Source organism: Rhinolophus sinicus, linkage group LG07 (assembly GCF_036562045.2).
Source record: "Rhinolophus sinicus isolate RSC01 linkage group LG07, ASM3656204v1, whole genome shotgun sequence".
In the NCBI taxonomy this organism is placed as follows: Eukaryota; Metazoa; Chordata; class Mammalia; order Chiroptera; family Rhinolophidae; genus Rhinolophus; species Rhinolophus sinicus.
Window position 1 is genome coordinate 9416438 of NC_133757.1, and position 22308 is coordinate 9438745.

At 38.5% G+C, this 22308-nt stretch overlaps 2 protein-coding genes across 6 annotated transcripts in view; one reads left to right on the forward strand and one right to left on the reverse strand.

Annotated features, from left to right (window-relative positions):
* Positions 1–12541, forward strand: part of MCMBP (minichromosome maintenance complex binding protein) — a 38331-nt gene extending 25790 nt beyond the window's left edge. The window contains exons 9-16 of one of the 2 annotated variants that reach the window (XM_074338973.1): positions 1973–2145; positions 2466–2589; positions 3894–4011; positions 4950–5115; positions 6046–6179; positions 7075–7239; positions 10156–10244; positions 10727–12541. In XM_074338973.1, coding sequence (XP_074195074.1) covers positions 1973–2145; positions 2466–2589; positions 3894–4011; positions 4950–5115; positions 6046–6179; positions 7075–7239; positions 10156–10244; positions 10727–10853 — 1096 coding nt within the window. In that variant the 3' untranslated portion in view covers positions 10854–12541. Of the gene's footprint in view, positions 1–1972; positions 2152–2465; positions 2590–3893; positions 4012–4949; positions 5116–6045; positions 6180–7074; positions 7240–10155; positions 10245–10726 lie in introns of both variants that reach the window. The other variant, XM_074338974.1, reaches the window with a different exon arrangement.
* A 931-nt stretch (positions 12542–13472) lies between these two features.
* The window catches only part of INPP5F (inositol polyphosphate-5-phosphatase F), a 75714-nt gene continuing 66878 nt past the window's right edge, over positions 13473–22308 (reverse strand). For 2 of the 4 annotated variants that reach the window (XM_019725297.2, XM_074338971.1), the window contains 5 exons: positions 19873–19944; positions 18566–18639; positions 18019–18147; positions 17327–17414; positions 13473–15742 (listed from right to left, as the gene is read on the reverse strand). In XM_019725297.2, coding sequence (XP_019580856.2) covers positions 14596–15742; positions 17327–17414; positions 18019–18147; positions 18566–18639; positions 19873–19944 — 1510 coding nt within the window. In that variant the 3' untranslated portion in view covers positions 13473–14595. Of the gene's footprint in view, positions 15743–17326; positions 17415–18018; positions 18148–18565; positions 18640–19872; positions 19945–21243; positions 22082–22308 lie in introns of those variants that run through there. The other 2 variants (XM_019725299.2, XM_019725298.2) reach the window with 2 other exon arrangements.

Consider the following 22308-nt stretch of genomic DNA (forward strand, 5'->3'; position numbering starts at 1 on the left):
CTCCTCCCATTTATTTATTCAAGTAATTTGTTTATATCAGTGTGGATGTTAATCTGTTATTTATTTTGAGATTCAAATATTCCCATATTTGGCACGTGGGAGCCATTTTAAGCAGGATCTTTTTGACAAGATCATATCGTTTTTGCACATACATTTTCTGATACATTAAGCTGTTTCAGCCTCATTTTGTACTTTTCATGCTCCGGCCACAATATCAGCCATTTTTCCAAGGAGTACCAGTTTCTTTTAGTGAGGAATTATATTTAAAAATCAAGATCTGTGTGCTTGTGTACTCATTGGTACTGGATTGGCATTGCTTCTGTGCCCTTTTAGTGGACAGCGCTAGGAAATGTATGTACACATACTGTCACACACACATACATATATTTCTAAGTCTATATATCAAAAGACACGAGTTCACACTGTCTTTCTAATTCTAGTTCAGCATTCTCGTCTTCCTCCTCACTTTATTTCTAATTTCCTTTTCTAATAGAAAGAACTTGAGCCCCATTATCCCTATATATGTTTGCTCAACTCAACTCTACAGTACAGAGAAAGTAACTTCAGAAGTGGTAACCCGTACATAACACTGCGAAAGACAAGCCTAGTAACCTGAGTACAGTATCTTTTTGGTTTTTATTTTAGAATGAGGGACTGTGGGGTCCTGTGTTCCAAAGTTACTTGGGTGAGGTCTTTTCTCCCGGTTCATTGCAGTTCTGTTGTTCATTATCCATTTTACAAAATTAGGTTAATTGGTTCCCATTTTGTTTCACTTCAGAATTCTTCCTCCATCCTTATTGTTTTGATTTTTTTTTTAAGTATAGAAAACAATAACGTTGCCAGAATCAAAACTATATTGAAAGAATGCAGGGATGTCACTCCCCACTACTCTCATCCCTTCTGCTCCCTTCCCACTCATCCTTTGTATGGAACCAACCTCAGTTTCTGCTCTTATCCTTCCTGGTTTTTTTTTTTTCTTTTTTGCAAAATAGATGCATGTATATTTTATTCTTACAGAATAAGTGGCATGATATACACACTCCTACATTTTTTTACCACCCAGCAATACATCCTGAAGAACCAGCTCTTCCTCACTTTTGTTTGTTATGTTTTGAGGTTGCTGGCCTGGGTTGGAATCCTGGTGTGGCCATTACTAGCTGTGCGGCCTTGGGCTTAACTTCTCCAGTGGCTTTGTTTCCCCGTTGTAAATGAGGGTGGTTGTGAGGCTTTACTGAATTTATGTGTGCGAAGTGAAGAACATGCCCGGGACATACACCCTACATACAGATTATCATTATCATTCCTGTATTTAAGGAGGATGGTATGAAGTGATGGTTCTGCAGGGTCAGTCTGTGAGGTCTGGAGATCTAAAAACATTTTAGTCATCTTGTTTCAGTCATCTCACAAACATCTATCACCTGCTCACTTATTTAGCAAGTCTGAAAAACTCAGTTTATTTTCATTGCTTGTCTACTCACCATTCAAGGGAGGTTTCGTGTAAGAATAAAATTTAGGAACAACAGTAGCAAGACAGAGATAATGGACTTTCCACACAATGAATAATAGACACCTGATGGCTTTTGAGAAAAAATACCCGTTTTTGAGACATTCTGTGACCTCTTTGATGTCCCAGCTGATAGCTCAAGAAAGAATTTCTGTGTTTTGAAATAACCTAGTGAGTAGACATACTACTCATATGTCCCATTTAGTGCAGTGACAGTATGGAACCCAAGTAACTTTGGAACACAGGACCCCACATTCCCTAATACTGAGTGAAAACACTGCTCTAGAAGAATGGACTAAATACATTGTATCATAACATCCACTTGCCTGAAATCTGTGTGAGGCAACAAATGAGCCATTTCTGTTCTTCTAGGAGATGTACAGGTGGAACTGTGCTTGGCTTGAATTCTCACTGTAGTTTTACATGTGTAGACTGACGTCTCAGAACATGCGCTCTCCCCCTCCGCAGGGACGCCTCCTCACTGCTGGATCCGATGGAATGCACGGACACAGCCGAGGAGCAGAGAGTACACAGTCCTCCTGCCTCCTTAGTGCCAAGGATTCATGTGGTTTTAGCCCACAAGTTGCAGCACATCAATCCGTTATTGCCAGCTTGCCTTAACAAAGAGGAGAGCAAAACCTGTAAGTGTAAGTGCTGAAGCCACAGACTTGTCCCCAGTGTGTCGGAGCTGCCCGTGACGCACGTGTGCACACGGTGGGACTGAGTCGGGCGGCTCCTGATCACTGTCTCTGCCCATTGTCCTTTATGGGAATTCTCTTCATTAAAGTGGGGGAGGGGAGAGTACCTAAACTGTCTTATCTTGAAGATTGGCACCTCTTACTGACCTATTGACAAGTCTGTATTAGTCGTGTACTGACTTGTGCTTTTTGTTCCACCTGTTTATTTTTTTAACCTAAGACACTTGTGTTGATTCTGAATCTGGCCTCCCTTTCTTCTCCAGTTGTTTCAAGTTTCATGTCCGAATTGTCTCCAGTCAGAGCAGAACTGCTTGGGTTCCTCACTCATGCCCTTTTGGGAGATAGTTTGGCTGCTGAATACCTTATATTACATCTCATCTCTACAGTGTAAGTGCTCTGTTCCTGGTGGGAATTTAGGGAGTTTGTGCCTTGTTGAAAGGGGAAAGGGCAGCAGAGTTTCTGAGGTAATCTTGTGTTTCACTTTATTAGGCGTCACCATCAAGTGGTTTTTATATGTTCAGTGTAACAAGTGTTACACCACGTCACAGACACATTCCTTTTTTGACCTTCTCTGAGTTACACATTTAGCATTTTGATGATGCCTCTTTAAATTTAAGAGCCAAAGTCAGATAAAGGATCTGGCTGGTGAGTAAAGTGAGCTGTTTTATCCTGTTTGCATTCTGAGTTCTCTGTATACACATTCCAAGGCTCTTTGTCTAAAAACAGTCAATGAGGTCTGTCGTGTGCACATCTAACTTTTATGTGGAGGTGAGCAGCCCTCCCTTTCAGCTCACTACAGTTCTGTTTTCTGGTTTCAAGAGTAACATGCGTGCCTTCAGCAAGTTCCACGAGCATAGAGAAGGAAACACAAATCTGTAGTCTCACAACTTAGCTGATCACCTCAGTTAACACATCTTGGTACATGCTTGTATCACTTCTTTACATACGTGTACATTCCTACATAGATCTCAGCTATACTCTAAACACAGATCTATATCTTGCTCTTACCACTTAATATGTATTAAACATCATCATTCTTGATGAACTTTTTAACAACTGCCAAGTATGTTATTATAGACAGTTGTACCATTTCCCTAAATGTTCGTTTTTCCTACTTTTTCTCTATTCTAAACCACACTGCAGTAAACATCTTTTACAAATCTTTGCTTGAAGAGGGTTTGAGACAGTAGGACATAATGGTTGTGAGTGAGCACAGACTCTGGGACCAAACTACCTGTGTTCAAATCCTAGCTCTGCCACTTCCTGGCTGTGTGAACTTGGTCGTGTTACCTAAAATTTCTGTGCCTCAGCTTTCTCATCTGTCAAACGAAGATAATACCGTGTTTCCCCAAAAATAAGACCTAGCCAGAAAATAACATGATTTTTCAGGATGACATCCCCGGAACATAAGCCCTAATGTGTCTTTTGGAGCAAAAATTAATATAAGACCCAGTCTTATTTTCGGGGAAACACGGTAATACCTACCTCCGAGTGGGGATTCAATGAGAAAGCATTCCAGGACTCAGAACAGTCCCTGGTCATTGGCTGCTATTTTTATTGCTGTTAATTCTGATAAAGTAACTGATCGGCATAATCTATTTTGAATAATACCACTAAGTTGATTTTCCCATGTTTAATTTTTGATGGAAATCACCTGAGTATCTTATTGATTGATACCTTTTTTTTTCTAGATACACAAGAAGAGACATTCTTCCACTAGGAAAATTTACAGTTAACTTGAGTGGTTGCCCGCGGAATAGTACTTTCACTGAACACTTATATCGAATTATTCAACATCTTGTTCCAGCAGTAAGATCAATACAAATTTGTATTATAAATCTAAGCAGACTTTAACAATCCATCTAGTTGTCTTTAATTCAACCCAGTATTTAACTTTGAGATTTTAATAGATGTCATTATGGGGAAACAAACCCTGTCAGGTTCTATAATTTAAAATGTGCTTGCCCCTAAACATTTCACTTTTCTTTTAATGCTTTAGCAGAAATGTCTGTAAATTTAACAATGAACCCAATTGCAATAATTCCCTTAAAATTGCACTCAGTTGATGCCACTTTGCTTGTGCAATTTGGTATCCTTTGTGTGCATCTGAACACTTGCCTCTTTAATATCTTGTGTAGTTTTTGCAGATTAAGTATAATTAACTTGCTTATATACAGCTAGGCCCTGCTCATGGTCATCTTTTGTTTCACAGGCTCTGCTTCTTAGGGGTGGTTTGCTTGTATCTATAATGTGCCTCCCCCCCCCCACCCCCATTTTCTTTGACTTCAACGGAGCCAAAGTACAAAAAACCTCTTAAGTTTGGAAAATATATCTTATCTCATCCTTGACACCCTTCTCTCACACCCTGGATTTTAGTCCAGGGAGCACAGAGAAAACTCAGGCTTTTCTCTCCCCATCTTGATGAGTAAATAAACATTTTCTGTTTTGATACCCAGTGGTAGGTTAAAGAAGCTAAGCTTCTGGGTAGCTCACTTGTCATTTTTCTGCTTCACTGGTGAAATAAAAATCTTCAAGAATACTGAACAAGATAGTGGAGAATAAAGCAGCTCGTAGAATCAGTGAAATTCTTACTTAGGATATAGATATATTTTTGCTTCTAAGAGCTCAGGACACTACTCCTTTAAAAATTGATTAAGATCTTTCGCATAAAACTGTTTAACCCCAAATATGTTTTCTTAAAACTGGGAAACTTACTTCCTTGCTCATTAAAAAATTTCTCTTTGCAGTCCTTTCGTCTACAAATGACTCTAGAGAACATGAACCATTTGAAACTCATTCCCCACAAAGACTATACAGCCAATCGCTTGGTCAGTGGGCTCCTCCAGCTCCCCAACAATACTTCTCTTGTAATCGATGAAACTCTCCTGGAACAAGGCCAGCTTGACACCCCAGGTACGTACGTGAATATTTTCCTTCCATTTCTAACCTCCCACGAAAGCCAGACCTGATGATGATTTCTTACAAGAATAACTGTGAACAAAGACAAATTCACATTTCATAAGTATTTAGATAAATGCTTGTATAGATTTCATTCAAGTGTATATTATAAATTGTGTATATCAACTATGTTTTGTCATAGTTTTATGAAAATAGTACGATAGGACAAGTTAGTAAGTAGCTTTTTAAAGGCTGAAGAGGGAAGAGGTTTTGCCTTTAGTCATATATTACCTAAAAAAAAAATGTAGAAAAGATCTAGAACATTTTTTTACCACCCAGTGTGAAATTTAAAAATTTTTTTCAAATAATATCTGAAAAAAATAGTACATCAGCTTGTTTGGACTTAGCTCAGTTACGGAACATTATAAAATTACAAGGAAGCAGATTGCTTTTTCTGTGCTCAAATGAGAATTAAGATGACACTATGCTGGTGGTAAGTTCAGGAGGAAAAGGTAGAGTTAAAAACAATGTAAACAGTGTAGATTGGTTACATTTAAGGCAAAAGTGAGTAGCAAGTCAGTAACCTTGTTTCTATGGATAAATAGTTTTAGCTCTACCATGTTATTTTTGCCCTGTTGAACACACCACACAGGAAGTCATCAGACTGACTGGGAGCCCATGTTTTGCCTAGTTGCATATCTGATGCTCCGTATTAGATTTGGGGGGTGGGGGGGTCTTGGCCCCAGAAATACGTTTGTCTAGTTTGACAAATATTGTGTGGGAAGCATAGAAACCTAATGAACACTTAACTTAGTAATTGGACAGTGCCTCATATACTTTTTTAAAGCAGTAGAAACCTCATGTCTTATAATCAGTGTCAGCAAAACCAACTTGTTTAGATGATTAACATCAAATGACTAAAAAATTATTTTCTTGCTTTTTTAGGTGTTCATAATGTGACTGCCCTGAGCAACCTAATAACTTGGCAGAAGGTGGATTATGACTTCAGTTACCACCAGATGGAATTCCCCTGCAATATTAATGTTTTTATTACTTCGGAGGGGCGATCACTCCTACCGGTACAATGAGTCATTTTTAAATGGAGGGAGGTTGCATTGGAATGATACCTATATTTTTGTTTTGGTTCTTGGTACTGTTTACTACTAATAAGTTAAGCTTATTTCAAAATTGTGGCTGCTGATTAAGGGAATTGATTATTTTGTTCCTGCCTTGGGATAGAAACCGTATCTATGAAGAACCAGGTATCAGGAAATCACAAGACAAGCGAAGAAAGCTGTTGGGAGCAATCACTCCCACATTTAAGCATAGAAAGTAGAAGCTGACTGCAACTTGCCTGATTAACAGCCAGACCTTTGTTCTTGCTGTCTCTGCCCATTGTCTGCCAATGTTATGTGAGAAATATTTTCAAGTTCCTTTTCAAGTGGTCTTAATTACCTGGTAATTATTTATATGCTCTGTGGTGAAATGCTTTGGTAAGTAAATCATCAGTGACTGATGGAGAGAGCTCTTAATGATGAGAAATATGCCCAGTCGTTTAAAATGTATGTAGTGTCTCTGTATAAGTGTTCACTTGTGATTTATGAGAAAACTGCCTATGAATGAGAATGAAATGGTCAGTAAGTTTTCTGTGGGAAAGTGTAGATATAGAATACATATTCCATGATTAAGGACACATTGAAAGCAGTTTGATTAGCTGCTTTTTAGAGGCTGGCTACCTTTTTTTTACCTGTTTGCAGACACCATTGAGGAATCACAAGTAACCAAAAGAATAACTTTTCTAGTTATTGCTGAGGTAGTTACAGTTATGTAAATTCATGTTAAAAAGTGACCTCCCCCCAATAATAACATTTTCAAATTCCCCTAGGGGCTGGTTGAGACGATGCATCCATCCTCCTACAGTTTTAGGTTAAGTTAGGGCACTTGGAAAATACTGTGTCCTGTTCCTCTTTTCAGGCAGACTGCCAGATCCACTTACAGCCACAGCTGATCCCACCAAACATGGAGGAGTACATGAGCAGCCTTCTCTCAGCGCTGCTGCCTTCCGTGCTGAATAAATTCCGCATTTATCTGACCCTCTTGAGGTTCCTGGATTATAGCATATCTGATGAAATAACCAAGGTATGTTTGGGTTAAAATAAAGGATATTCCTGTGTTTAATGGGACTATTTAACCAATTTATATTTATTGTAGTTACTGATAGGGTAATTTTGCCATTTGTTTTCTGTGTGTTGTGCCTTTTTGTTCCTCTGTTGCTCCATTATCATCTTTTGAAGTAGATATTTCTAACGTACAATTTTAATTTCCATGTCTTCTCTTCTACAGTTTTTTTTCTTAGTAGTTGCCCTGGGGGCTACAGTTAACATATTAACTATAACCACCCCTTTGGGATTAATGCCTGTTTAATCACAATAGTATAAAAAAACTTGGCTTCTTTATCATTTCATTCCTTCTCCCTTACTTGGTACTGTCTTGTCCTACAGATTACATCTTTATACATTGTATGTCCATTAGCACATTTATTGCTTTATACAGCTGTCTTTAAATCAGAGGGGAAAAGTTACAAAGAAAAAGACATTTATTCTGGTGTTCATGTTTACCTGTGTAGTTCCCTTTACCAGTGATCTTTCTGTGGATTCGAGTTATTTTGCTGTGTCCTTTCATTTCAGCCTGGAGAACTCTCTTTAGTATTTCTTGTACGGCAGATCTGCTTGTGACAGATTCTTTCTTAAGGTTTTGCTTATCTGGAAATGTCTTAATTTCTCCTTTATTTTTGAAGACTAGTTTTGCTGGATGTAGAATTCTTGGTTTGTAGATTTTTTTTCTCAGCCGGTTTCAATTACTTAAAAAGCAGTATGTCGTCCAGAGCAGTATATCCCTCCACCAAGTATGTCCTCCAACTGCCTTCTGGCCGCTGCGGTTTCTGATGAGAGGATTCTTTGTACACGAAGTCATTTTTCTCTTTCAAGAGTCTCTCTTTGGCTTTTGACAGTTTAACGTGTCTAGGTGTGGATCTCTTTGCATTTCCTACTTGGAGTTTGTTGAGCTTCTTGGATGTGCATATTAATGCACATTTTGGGGAAGTTTTCAAGATATTTGGTAAGTTTTGACCATTATTTCTGCTCCTTTTTCTCTTCCCTCTGGTACTCCCGTATGTATACAGGACACTTGGTGGCACACTTAATGGTGTCCCAGAAGTCGCTGAGGCTCTGTTCATATTTCCTCATTCTTTTTTGCTTTGTGTTCCACGGCCTGGATAATCTCAGCTGACCTACCCGCAAGTTTGCCGAATCTTTCTTATGCTGGCTCACATCTGCTGTTGATCCTTTCTAATGAATATTTAACTTCAGTTAATTTTTCAACTTCAGAATTTCTATTCGCTTTTTAAATAATTTCTATCTCTATTGATATTTTCTATTTGGCAAGACATCATTCTCATACTTTTAGTTCTTTATACATGGTTTCCTTTAGTTATTTGAACATATTTAACATGATTTGAAGTCTTTGTCTAGTAAGTCCAGTATTTGGGTTTCTTCAAGAACAGTTTCTGTTGACTTCTTTTTCTTCTGATGAATGGGGTCATACATTCTTGTTTCTCTGTATGTCTAATTTTTGTGTGGAAAACAAGACATTTTAAATAATACAATGTGGCAACTCTGCTCTGACAGTTTCTCCCCCTCCCTAGGATTTGTTGTTACTGTTTAATGACTTTTCTGAATTCTATAAAGTCTGTGTTCTGTGTTGTATGTGGACACTGAAGTCTCTGCTCTGTTAGCTTAGTACTCGACAATTGGATAGAAACTGAATTTCCTTAGATGTCTAGAGCAGTATGTCTCCCAATCTCAGCCAAGGGGCTCTGTGTGGGGACAAGCCATCAAAACGTGTAAAAACCATGCAGTTTACATCTCTGCCCTAGCCTTCCTTCACTTTCTGCTTGCATAGAGCCTCAGGGTTATTCAGAAGTGAAAGCTTAGGGCCTGCTCAGATCTGAGCGTGCACACAGACCTGTGCATGCATATGGCTTTCGAAATTCCTGGGTCTTTATAAATACAAAGGGTGCAAAAAAATTATACACATTTTAAGAAAGGAAAAAATGGTATTAAAATTCTAATACTAAACATACTGATAACAAAAGATGAATGCAAGTCGTGTGTATACATTTTTTGGCACCCCCAATATACATACGTACACACACACCTATACACATACAGACAGTTTTCAAAGCCCCCTATGGACATCTCATTCCCTTTTAAGGGTTTTGGTTAGCCTGCCGTTTGCCACAACTCCGATCCAATGCCTGAGGCATCCAAGATGGATTAGTAATTGCTTCTGATTGTTTTTTGAGGAATGCCCTGGGGGAAGAGGCTATTCACACTGGGCAAGCTCCAAGGCAGGAGACACAAGACAACCTTGCAAATGGGCTCTTCCAGGGACCCACCAACACATAATAATTCTCTGGGAACGGTGCTTTGAGAGCTCCAGCCCCACTACCCTCCTCAGTGGTTGCCAGGCTGTCCATTTTCAGGTGGGGTGGGAGTGGGGAATAGGGCAAGGTGAAATACCTCAAAGCTTCATGTTCTTCTTTCCTAAATAAGTGTTCCTCAGACTGCTGCAAGCATATGGTTGCTCTCCAGAGTTCTGAAGGAGCTGATTTTCATCATTTTTACTGGTGTTCTTATTCCCTTTAATGGTGGAATTTTCAGAGGTCCTTATTCTGCCATTTTTGCTGACATCATTCTTCCCTGTGTTTAAAGGCATCACGTTTGCTATGCAAGTTGTCGACTTATATCTGTCTGCCTGGTCTTCTCAAATGAGTCCGAGTTTTGTTTGGAATATCTTCATTGATAGCATTATTTGTATGTAAAAAGTTTGGTTCTCAATACTTTCACCCATATTGTCTCTATTGTCTAAGAGGCAGGGCTGACTTCATTTTTACATCAGTCAAGAGACCACATTACTTTCCTTTTCCCTATTAAATGCAAATGTGATTTCTTCCTGAGGAATGGTGTTAAAAGTCCCTTTACTCTTTTGATAAAGGCAGTGGAAGATGACTTTGTGGAAATGCGCAAGAATGATCCTCAGAGCATCACAGCTGATGACCTCCACCAGTTGCTCATCGTAGCTCGGTGAGTAGTGCATGTCCATAATTGCTTTTGTGCTAAGCTGGGTATAACTCTTGATTCATTCAGTAATAACTGAGGCAGCCTTCTAAAAATAGAAAGGAACTGTTTTCCTTTAAAACCACCTTATGAAGTGGCTCGTGGAAGTGAAATCGCGTTTGGCCAGTGATCACTTCAGTGGAACCAGCCAGGTTCCTTGTTCTTTAAGTTTCTAAGAGTGACTCACCCTCCAAATTCGACTTAAAAGATTCCTTTGTATTAGGTTGGTGCAAAAGTAATTGTGTTTTTTGCTTTTTTTTTTCACCTTTTAGACCACAATTACTTTTGCACCAACCTAAGAGAAGTCTCATTTGGCTCTTGACTTATTAGTGTCACTACTACTAGAGCTCTTGTCTCCTAACCCAGTATTCCTCGCGAAGTCTTAAAAATAAAAGAACAACGTATTATCCTAGGTCTTAACTCAAGTTTGTTTCTGTATCTCAAACTAGGTTTCTGTCTCTCAGTGCTGGTCAGACAACACTGTCAAGAGAACGGTGGCTAAGAGCAAAGCAGCTCGAGTCTTTGAGAAGAACCAGGCTCCAACAGCAGAAATGCGTGAATGGAAATGAACTTTAAAGATCTAATACATGTGAAAGAGTAATGGGCAAATTGTAGCCACACTATTGTAAAATTCAAATATCATTTATACCACATTGTTTTGTAGATAATTTGTATTAAAAACCAATGACTTTTCCTGAAATCAAGCCTGGTAACATCTGAAGTTTATATAATATTCAGTAAGGGCTTTTACCTTACTGATTTTATGGAGCTTTTGAAGTTTGTTTTATAATTATATAAATTAGTAACAATGTACAAAAATTTATTTGATATTAAAAGTTTAATATTGATGATGTTGATTATACCATTTCCTTAGCTTCAGCTAAGTGATAGGCCAGACTGTTGAAATGCTAACTTCAACTTCATTTGAAGAAAACTGTTGCAATTCCAAAGTCAGGAATTGTTCACTTAAGATTTTTATGTCTTTACAATTAACAATGGGTCTGTTTAGTGTTCCAAGGTTGGGGAATGGGGCACACTTGCTATTAATTCAATACATGACCATGTCAAATCCTGTAATATCATTTCCCAAACATTGACCACAGCAGCTTGTTTCCACTGAACAGCTGTTAACAACCTGCAAACTACTCTTTAAGGGATCAGTGGTTCCCGGACTTTGGGAGTTCATAGACCAGTAATATTTCCAAACATTTTTGGGATGGACATGGTTGCCAATTTATTTTGCCAAGTTATCTGAAAGAAATCACTGTATTATCACCATTTTTTTTTTTCATAAGAGGGCAATCTCAGAAGAAGAGATAGTCCTTTAAATGGAATAAATGTAGCTTTTTGGAAAAAAACACTCCATTGTCATTTTTCTCATTTCACCCCAGTACATTTGAGAACCACTGTTTTATAGGACTCACTTGTAAATTCTGCCCTATGACGTTTTGCTCAAATATGAAGAACGCAAAATAACACTTTAAAAATGCCTTCTTTAAAAAAATGGTTTTTCTTTCCCTAGTAAATGTCATTTAGTTGCTTTGATGATTGTATTAGATTTTGAACTTTTTATCAATTAAAATGTATTAGATCAACTAACATCTGCTAGTCCAGGAACGCACTGAGAAAACTATAGGTAGGTTTTTCCCAGACCAATTACAGTTGTAACATACAAGTTTTTAAAAGAACAATGTCATCATCCACAACTAGAAAGTAAATCCATGCAGTGTAATTGTGGCATCAAGGCTCTTTGGAAAGGTTAGAACATTACTTAAGCTATCAGTGGTTGTAAATAAAGGTTAATTTCTTTTAGTCAGTCACTCACCTAGTTGGAAACATCAGAGGTCAGTTCAGTGATCCACACTCCCCTAAACTGACATTGCTAACCAAGGAAACAGGGTCAGCCTTGGAAATCAAGGTATTAAGCCTCGTGAACTGAAGTGAAAATTATTAGTTGTTCAACTTTTCCTAAACTCAAAGCTATTTTTATAAACTAATGTAAATAATGTTTATATTTAAAATTCTAACTGGTTTTCACTTTTGTAACTGGTAGACTAGATATTCCTTAAACTTTTATTAGAAGTGAAAGCTCAGCTGGATTTGTGAGAATAAAATTCAGGAGAGTAGATTAGTTACTGTGTGTTTATTGTGCCAATGTGAATTGTAATTTACCAAAGAGAAGTACGTAACTTGCTTAATCTTGCAGAAAAGTTCCCTTGAAAGGAAAACCCTCTTTCAAAAGAAATAAAACTCACCGCATGTGATCTGTGTTGACGAGATCCTGTGTCCTCTTGGTGGAAAACCATTAGCAGATGTAAACTTAAGTATGGAAGGTGTGCGGCATGGTGTCATCCTCAAGTCCCACGCAGGTAGGAAGAGCTAGAACTCTGGGCTCAGAAAAACCTTTGCTCCCTTGCTACGCACGGGAACAGTTAAGATTTGTCGATGTTAAAACTGAACAGACACTCTGATTGGAACTAAACAATTGCTTTCTCAATTTTAGTTTTCAAAAATGAAACTAATAATTTCTGTGGAATTTAAAACATTTTTTTTAATTTATTGGGGTGACAATTAAAACACATTTTATTATTTTATTACAGGACTTGGTTTATATTTTCTCTCATGTCACGACACAGTATTTTTCCCCCCCTATTTCGCCTTACCCTCCCCCCCCCTTCAAGCCGATGTTTCTCAGTCTGGTTTGTAGGACACAGCTCCCTGGCCCATGATGGTATTATGAGCCTTGTGCTCCCCCCAGTCATCAGCTGGCACAGCAGCCCAGCTCCAGGGAGAGCTGTTGTTCACAATCTTAGCTGTAGAGGGAGCAGCTCACTGGCCCATGTGGGAAATCGAACCAGCAACCGCAGCATTAAGAGTGGCGTTAAGAGCACGGCACTCCAACCACCTGAGCCACTGGGCCGGCCACAGTATTTTCAAGAAAACTGATAAGAGCAGGATAACACATTTAGTTTCAGTGTTTGGGTTTTAAAATTTGATGTTCTGTGATCCATTTTAACCTTTTTAAAGTCATGAAAACACTTCAAGAGTCAAGTTTTTTTTTTTTTTTTTTTTAGAAGTCTGGGACCAAGTGTTCAGTTACAGAAAACTTACCTTGCTTATTATGAATTCTTCAATTTGATTTAAAAATCAAACCATTATCTTTAAGATATTGAAGGAATTCTCATACATTGTCACTTTAAATTACAATGGTATTTTATTTTTAAATAGTTACAAGATTTGACACTTCACACACACACACAAAAAGATACCACTAATATATAAATAACAAAAGTGGAAATACTTATCAAAGTTACAACAGACATGTTTAGCTGAGAATCACTTCAACAGAGTAAGGCTCTAAAGATACCAAACCAATACTTGTTTGGAATGAAGAATGCAACTTCCTTAATGTATGGGGCTTACAGAAGCCCTGGTTCCATGTGGTCAGGGTTAGTCATAAAACCAATTTTAGCACAATCGTGCTTCAAACTATTTCCAACAGTTGTAATAGTCTATACAAGATGGGAAAGAATGCCCCCTACAAAAAAAATTAAACCTTGAGAGCTTTCAAGAATTACCAATATCCAATTAATGAACATTCTTACCTGAAAACAGCAAGATTAATAGGTGCTGGTATTCACATCTGATGTCTCAGGTTTTATAACTGACAAGTCTTAATCCTCCTAGACTTCAGGGTGTACAAGGTGGCAGAAAATTTTAAAGTTGTTTAAGTAGAATGGGGGGAAATTAGGATCAAATGGGCGTATATTTCTTGACTGTACTGCCAATAACTCAACTTTTCATAGGGAACGGTTGAGCCATCAAAATTAAACCAATCATTTTTTATATTCAAATGCTTCTCCATACTAGTAATACTTTAAAATCTCTAAAAACTAAATGTATTTACCTTGTGAGGTAATACCCAGAAATGAACTGACAAAAATTATAAATAACACTAATCCTCTAAATTTATCCATGACCCTCCTTTGTGTGTACTTTACTCAGCCCACTCACCCACTCCAAAAAAGGTTCAGGTTATTATGTCTCAAAGTTAACTATTTCTGAATTACTTTCAAAGAGACAAACCGCTCTGTAGTGTATACGCTACTCAGGTCTACATGTTCTAGGATGACGCACTTCTGTTCTTCTGACACTCAAATTTGGAAATCTCAGGTTTACACTCCCGTTAAAACTTTTCCCAATAAACAGAATTTGTGATCCCTAGATTCAAAGACAGTACAGGTTAAAATAGCCTAATATGTGAATTCATTTTTTTTTTTCGATTAAAAGCCACAGAAGGATTCTTTGTGGCTAAAAACTAAATCTGAATTATTCGTGTCTGGCACTGTGTAAACATATTTTTAAGTTCATTTTGCTGGACTTCATTAACCATTTCAGGTTCTGCAGGGCTCTTCTGAACCTTTGCCACTGCAAAATTTATCCCCTGGGTTAACCCAGCTTGGGTCATGTTAGCAACCTGGACCATGGAACTTCGAATCTTTGCGAAGGGAGAGACGGCTCTGCTGCTGCTGCTCTCTGAAGGAGAAGGAGTTACATGGAGCCCTGTCTCAAGTTCAAGCATGCTGGATCCAGAGTCGGGGGTCTTTTGAGATACAACTGGTTCAACAGACAAAAACTGTGGGCCTGCTGCAGAAGAAGACACATCTAGTTGAGATGGTCGAGAAGGTATCTGTTCCATTGATTCAGATTGAGTTTCTTCATTAGAAGCTTGGTCGGCCATTTGATTGCCTTCCTCACTAACCTGCTGACAAGCAGATCTGGTTTCTGATAGCTGGGTCCTTTTGTCTTGTGCATCTTGGACAAATCTGTGGCAGTACATATCCATAGGCTTGGCAAAGCCACTCAATATGTGTATGTTGTCAGCAGAAGGACTTTTTTTCAAAGGAGACTCATAGCCTTTTCCAAACTCACTTCCATGAGCAACAGTGATCTCTGAAGGAGCATGAATGCTCATGTCGGTGCTACTGACAGACTGGGATCGACTACCTCGTCGGGGTGCTGACGCAATAATACCACAGCTAGGAAGAACGTAGTCTATCGGCCCGACGTTCTCCAAAGAATTCGCTAGCTTCCTGTCTTCATCAGACTTGGAATTTGTAAGGAATTCATCCGAGTGGTATGAGTCATTATCTGAAGACATTTCTCCATCAGACTCTGCCTGGACTTTATTATCCATCACACCTGCGTTTTCCATGGTTTCAAGACTACTATCTGATTTCCAAAGATTTACTTTTAAGTTTGGCTTTAGAAAGTTAACTTTCATTTCAGGTTTTGTAAAGTTTCCAAGCTTTCGTAGGTTGCCAATATTTACATTGGATTTAGTCTGTTTCACCTTTTGATTTAGAGATGAAAATTTGCTCATTAAAAAGTTTTTCCCCTGGGCCAAAGAGCCTTGGTTTTGAGATCTGATGCCAATGATGTCTTCATGAGGTTTACTGCTCTTCCTACAAATTAGAAGAGAAAAAAGTTAATTCCCCATGGAATTCAACATACCAGTTCCAATTATTAAAGTAAGTGAAAAGTCTTTTTAAAATTGGCCCGTTTCTTGAAAACAGTGCATTGATAACCCCTTGGAGTTGACACTAGAACAGTAGTGTCCAACAGAAATATGTGAGCTGTAGGTGTGATTTAAAATTTTCTAGCAGCCACATTAAAAACATGACATGAACTTACTTAACCCAGTATATACAAAATAGTCATTTCAGGATATAACCAGTATTAAAAGATGAAATATATCTTATTCTTTTTCATACTAAATCCCTTAAACTCAATGCATAGTATTTTACAAGAGGGAAGTAGCAGAAGCCTCTGTGGACAACACCGATGAGCTGTTCCCAGCACTATGTGGGAGCGGACGGCCTCGTTGCACTGCGTGACTTGAACCCCAAGTCCAGCAAGCAGGCCAGACAGCTCCCGTGTGTCCTCATCCTCCTCAAGCAGGCCGCCAGGTGCGCTGGAGAGCCCCCCTGTGCAAACTACCTTAATCCTGCTCAGTGACTGCTCTTCCTGGTAATTGGATTAATTATGTGTAATTCTTTTCACCCAAACCTTTCGTCTTCAGAGTTGATCACTGTCATTCCAGATTTCCTTCAACTGCATTCTAGACATTCAGAGAGGAAGAAGGGAGGGAAGCCTCCCAACAGGTAGCCTCAGCTTGTGGGTCTGTGTGCATTCTGAGACTAACTTTCTTCCTCAAAGCCAAACACCCCACACCAGAATCCAGGCTAGTCTCATTTCAAAGGCTCCACATCCTTACGTGGTGAGTGGCTACCATGTAAAGTGGCACAGGTCTACCACATCCACAATCTAAACCTCAATAAAGCCGTCTACACACATTCCAACTGCGCGGAGTTCGGGTAGAGGTAGGAGGGGGATGAATTCCGATTCCTTATGTTTCCTGTGGGTTACCTGAATTTAAAAAGGTTTGGGACATTCAACATAACTAAACTTCGTATGTTCTCCTTTGGCATTCTTCAGGACAGCTATACATGTAAAAAGTCCATGCTGTGTACAGTATGTATGGAATATGTCGGTATGTACGGCACTTGGTCATGCATAAAACTACCATGCTAAAGACCTACTGAAAAGATTCTCTCTGATCAAAAGACTGCACGATTTTTCACTAGATGACCAAATGGCTCTCTTTAGTGGAATGTGGACCATGAGTCCTCGTTAGATGAAAAATCCACCAATTTAAATGTAAAATAATGATTTCGAGCATTATTTCCCCCAAATTCAAAAACCTAATGTTTAAAATACTATTTTTTTTCTACAAAGTTATTTAAATTTGAGTGCTCCCTCCCTTCAGAGTTTATTTAATAAGTTTTAAAATATGTCACTTGTGGCCATAATTTTAACAAAAGGTTTACTTTTTCATCCACAGAAATTTGACACTTCCTCTCTAAACACCAACTCATTACCATAATGTGACTCCCTTCCCACCAATGTCTTGCAAATACTTTTAAAGAAGTAAGACTTTGGGTAATAATACTTTGATTCTTGAGAGAAAATCAAAGTGGTATACTTACCTCTCAAGTTTTTTCTCGATTATAGGCACATCTAATCCCATGGCTTGCTTGGTGATTTGCAGCATCTCTGCAATGCACTGAAGGGTATCTGAAACCCAAACAGAAACCACTTGCCAGTTTCTCCAAAAAAGATGCTGAAAAAACAGCAGTTCTAACTCAGAACCGTAAATGAAATTGGTGGTCTTAAATACAAATATATTTGCTACAATTTACAGAAAACTGCTACTTATTCATTATTCCCCTTTCTCCCCCACTAATTCAGAGTGTTCTAAAACCAATTTTAACAGAAGAGTAAATAAAGAGCAAAAGAACCAAATCAAGTAGAATTGAAAGTTGATTCTAACTCTTGTTTGTCCAAACACTGCTGGATGCCAAGGCAATAGCCATGAACAAGACAGGCATGATCCCTGACTACTAGTACCCACGAGAGGCGTATGTGGCAGGAAAAGCCCTGGCATCCAGATGGCCATACACGAGAATTCCCATTATAGATTCCCTTGCCCCAAACTACACCATCAGTTCCAATAACCTCTCTGCATTGCTGCGAACAAAGTTGCTATTTCAAGGGCTCAAATCACAAAGTTACTTCTCTAGATCATTCAGTTGGTAATGGTATATACTGCCCCCAATTCCATTTGGGCTTATAAAAGCAGATAAAAAGTTATCACTCAGTAATTTCATCTCTTCATTACCTTTTCCATCCTCTTCTGGATTGCGCATTACAGCTCTCAGTGTGTGGAAATAACCACTTGCTTCTTTGTATCTGTAGTGCAATCGCATACAGGAGAATTTTGGCTTACCAAAAAGGGTGGGTTCAGGACCTAAAGAACCAAATGAGTATGTGTAAATCTTTCACATAACATTTACTTTCTTCTATATCTTCAAAAGACCAACACATTCCTCAATTAGGTATTTAGCACATTTTTCGTCATAATCTAAACAAGAGCACATAAAATACAAACTTATTGTGACAATTTGGATTGATGAGACTAAAAACTTCGTCAGCCTCAAATATTTGAACTTTCTTGATCCCTGGGTTAGTCTGCACAAGGCCTGTTTATTATTAGGTCATATCCATCACTAATATATAAACAACAGAAGCGAGTCCTAAGACATAGACTACTTGTAATATCAATATCCCTTTCTGGTTCTAATAAGATGTTATATCAGTTGCATAAATAACTTGACCACACTTGGAAGAAACTGCTTTCAATGATTTGTTAGTATGTTAAAACTTACCTATTTCTATTTTTTCCAGGTTTTCTAGACTTAGTCGTTGATACTGGCTTACTTTATCAACTTCATCATCATAACTAGATACAGGGAAAAGAAGTAAAAATAGGATTAAAATCAAAAGCATATTTGGTTTGTCAGCTGAGGTATAATAGTAGCAACTACTATGCATTTAAAATCTTCCATATACATAGTTCAATAGCTAAAGGAAAACCAGATTATAGATCTTAAACTGAAATCAATTACAAAGCAAAAATAATTTCATTTTTATAAAAACTTTTACAAAACAAAACCCAACAAACCTGACACTTAACCTAAAAGAAAGGCAAAAAACACAAGAGACATATATACCGAAGTTATGTATTTGTGAATAGCAGAACAGATGAATCTGATAACCAAATCAAGAAGGAAAAAGGCTTGTGATCAATGCCAATAAGCACCTGGGCCTGTGACTAAAAAATGATGGTTCACACAAGGCCAAAAAAAAAGTAAACATTAGAAAAAGAAAACTCAATTCTGGCAAGGCTATGAGGAAGTACTTGCATTTTTGCTAGTGGCATTTTTAATTAGTATTTCTGGAGATAATCTGGCAATAAACCGCAAGTCATATAATTCATCATCATAACCAAATGATGTAACCAAAATGATAACCTTGTAACCAAAGAGAAGTGCTTGTGTACACATGCATAATTATCTATATATAGCTGTATCATTCACAATAGGAAAAAAAAAACTGTTTCAATACCTAACAATGGGGAAACATTTAACTACCGTGTTTCCCTGAAAATAAGACCTAGCGGGACCATCAGCTCTGATGCATCTTTTGGAGCAAAAATTAATATATTATATTAATTTATTATATTACCCGGTATTATTATATTATATTATACTATATTATATTACACCCAGTCTTATATTAAAATAAGACCGGGTCTTATATTAATTTTTGCTCCAAAAGACGCATCAGAGCTGATGGTCCGGCTAGGTCTTATTTTCAGGAAAACAGTATGGCATAGTAATAAAAAATGATATATGGTCATTAATAAAAATATGTGGAGTACATCAAAATCTGGGCGATATACAGGAAATAGTACTAAATGCTAAACAAATATAAACTGATAACTAAAATCACATTTTCAAATTGATAAAAGGAAGTCTGAGTGATGTGACAGTTGTGTAAGGTAAAGGGGTTCAATGACATTTCTTAAAATATGTAACAAAACCAGATTTTTAAATTTTTTTGTTATGAATTCTGTAAGAAATTTACTGATTTTAAAACAAAATTAAAAGCTTTAAATCAATAAGCAACTTACTAGGCCACGTAGTAGGCAGAGTTAGAAAGCAGTAACAGCACATCCACATCTCTGTGAGTAGCATCAATGAGGCTAATAAACAAACGTGACATAGGCAATTAAATGTTTTTATTTTCATCTACATTTTTGCCAAGCTTATTTTTACAGGACAGACACTTATGATAAAAGATGGCGGGGGGTGGGGGGGGTGGGGCGCGGGCGGAAATCAATGCATCTTACTAATGAAAAATGTATACAATCTATCCATTTACAAATTTAAAAAGAAAAAGGGATCCAATGTGGGAAGCGGGTATAGGTAGAGGGAAGGATGAGTTGAAGAGCGGTCTCTTCTCAGGGGAGGTAACCAAGGAGGAGGAGGAAATGGAAGTCAGGGGAAATGGATAATTGGCAGGGGGTGGGCTGGGGAGTAGACTATGGTAAAGGGGCAGGAATTGGGGAAAAAAGAAAAACGTTTTAAGTTGAGAAGGGAGAAATTGTTTAGATTAGCTCACACGACATAACCTTTGAAGTGACACTGTATATTTAGGGTATTTTTTACACTCATGTAGAATGCATCCTTTGAAAGAATTTTGCATAAATATAACATCTATGTGCAAAAATGGAACCAAGCCCAAGCTACTTTGCATTTTTCTTACTATAATTTTTAAGGCACAAGCAAACGTTTCCTTATTTTAAGTCCATTTTGCCAAATTTTACCTCCATTCTATCAAAATAAACGTTAGAAACTAGATGTGCTGGTGAACCACTAAACCAAAAACTACAGTAAAATGCACGTCTTTGTAAGATTACAAATAAGAAAATGGGCAACGTATAAAACATACAAATAGTCAACAGATGACAGAATCTGAATACAAAAAATGTTAATCTAATCTAACATTAAAAGGTGGAAATTAATCTGCATTCTTATATTGGTCTCAAGATTCCATTATAGGAGTGGATAATCCTGCCTTAGACTTTCATACCTATTAGCCAAGACTTAATCAAAATGCTACTGAAAACAAACAGAAGAAGTCATTGGTAGATGGAATTTAAGTCACGTATTTATTTTAGTCTGTGGAAGAATGAGGTGATTGTTTAACCAGTAGAGAAAAATTTACCAAAACATTAAACTGCAGTATTTTACATCAGCACCTTGTTGCAGCATAACCCCAATAGTCTTAATTTAAAATAACAAATTCTCAATTTTCACTTAAAACAATATACCCCAAAATACAAAGAATGAGAGAAGATGCCAGGACCTGATAATACACACCTACTGATCCAAAACATGAGCACGAATCAATGGGAAAAATTCAATTATCCTGGCAGCTTCAGCGAGAATATAGAACAGCACTTGTAGAATGCAATTTAGTTTTGCGTACTGATACTTACGTGCACTCTGAAAATTGTTGCTTGAGCCAAGCCATAAAAATTACATCACGACACATTTTCATATGAAAAATATCACACTATTAATTAGTGTTACTTAAGCCTAGATCCCTATTTCGGCATTAATATGTACATCAGTCAGATATGATCTTCAGTCAAAAACATTATGCCCTTAAAGAAAGCACTTGGCACGTAACAGGCAGTCGAGAAAAATGTCAGCCCTCCCCGCCCTGCCCCCCGCCCTCATTTTTACTTAAGTTTTAGCTGCAGTAAATGTTTAATTTCCCTCCCCATCCACCCTCCCCCATAAACAAACCAAAAAGGGCACTTTTTTGGTTTTGTTTTTTTCCCCATATACAAGAAAAGCACACCCCTTTAGGTACTTCCCACCCCCTGCATTTGCAGCGCCGAAAGAAAAGTTGCTCTAGTCGTTTTTGTTTTCCCGCCAATCGGGCAAGCCTTCCTTCCACACAACGAAGACAAACACAGACAGGACCACATGCAGCCCGACCACGGCAACAATGGTGGCGTAAAAGCCACTGTCGTCAGGGGACATTAACAGGAGACTCTGGAAAAGGAGTAATTTACAAGAAAAATATAACCCAACAGGAACTTTAACCATGAGTCCGGCAAAAAGGAGAAAAATCTTGAAAGTCGTCGCCAGGCTGCTGCCTTCAGGCTTGGGTTCCGCGGCGCTGCCCGCGGCGTGGGCGGACCGCTGAGCGGTCGGGGGAGGCCTGTGCGAGCGCGGCATCTCGTCAGTCCGTCAGTCTGTCCGTCCGTCGATGAGTCAAAGCTCAAAGAAACCTGCACTCGACTTCACGCCTGCAGCGACTGCACTGACTGCGGCAACTGCAGAGTGGCCGCGCCAAGTCACGCCCACGAACACGTCTAGCTTCGGGCCGCCCACTTCCACCGCGGCAGGCGCCCAGCGCGCATGCGCGGCAGGTCCGGGACCCCAGTCCTGCGGGGGAGGGGCTCCGAGGTGGCCGCAGGCCCGGGAGACCCCGACGTGTCCTGCGAGAGTTCATAGGCGTCTTAGTGAAGGGCTGACCCCACTGCTAGAGG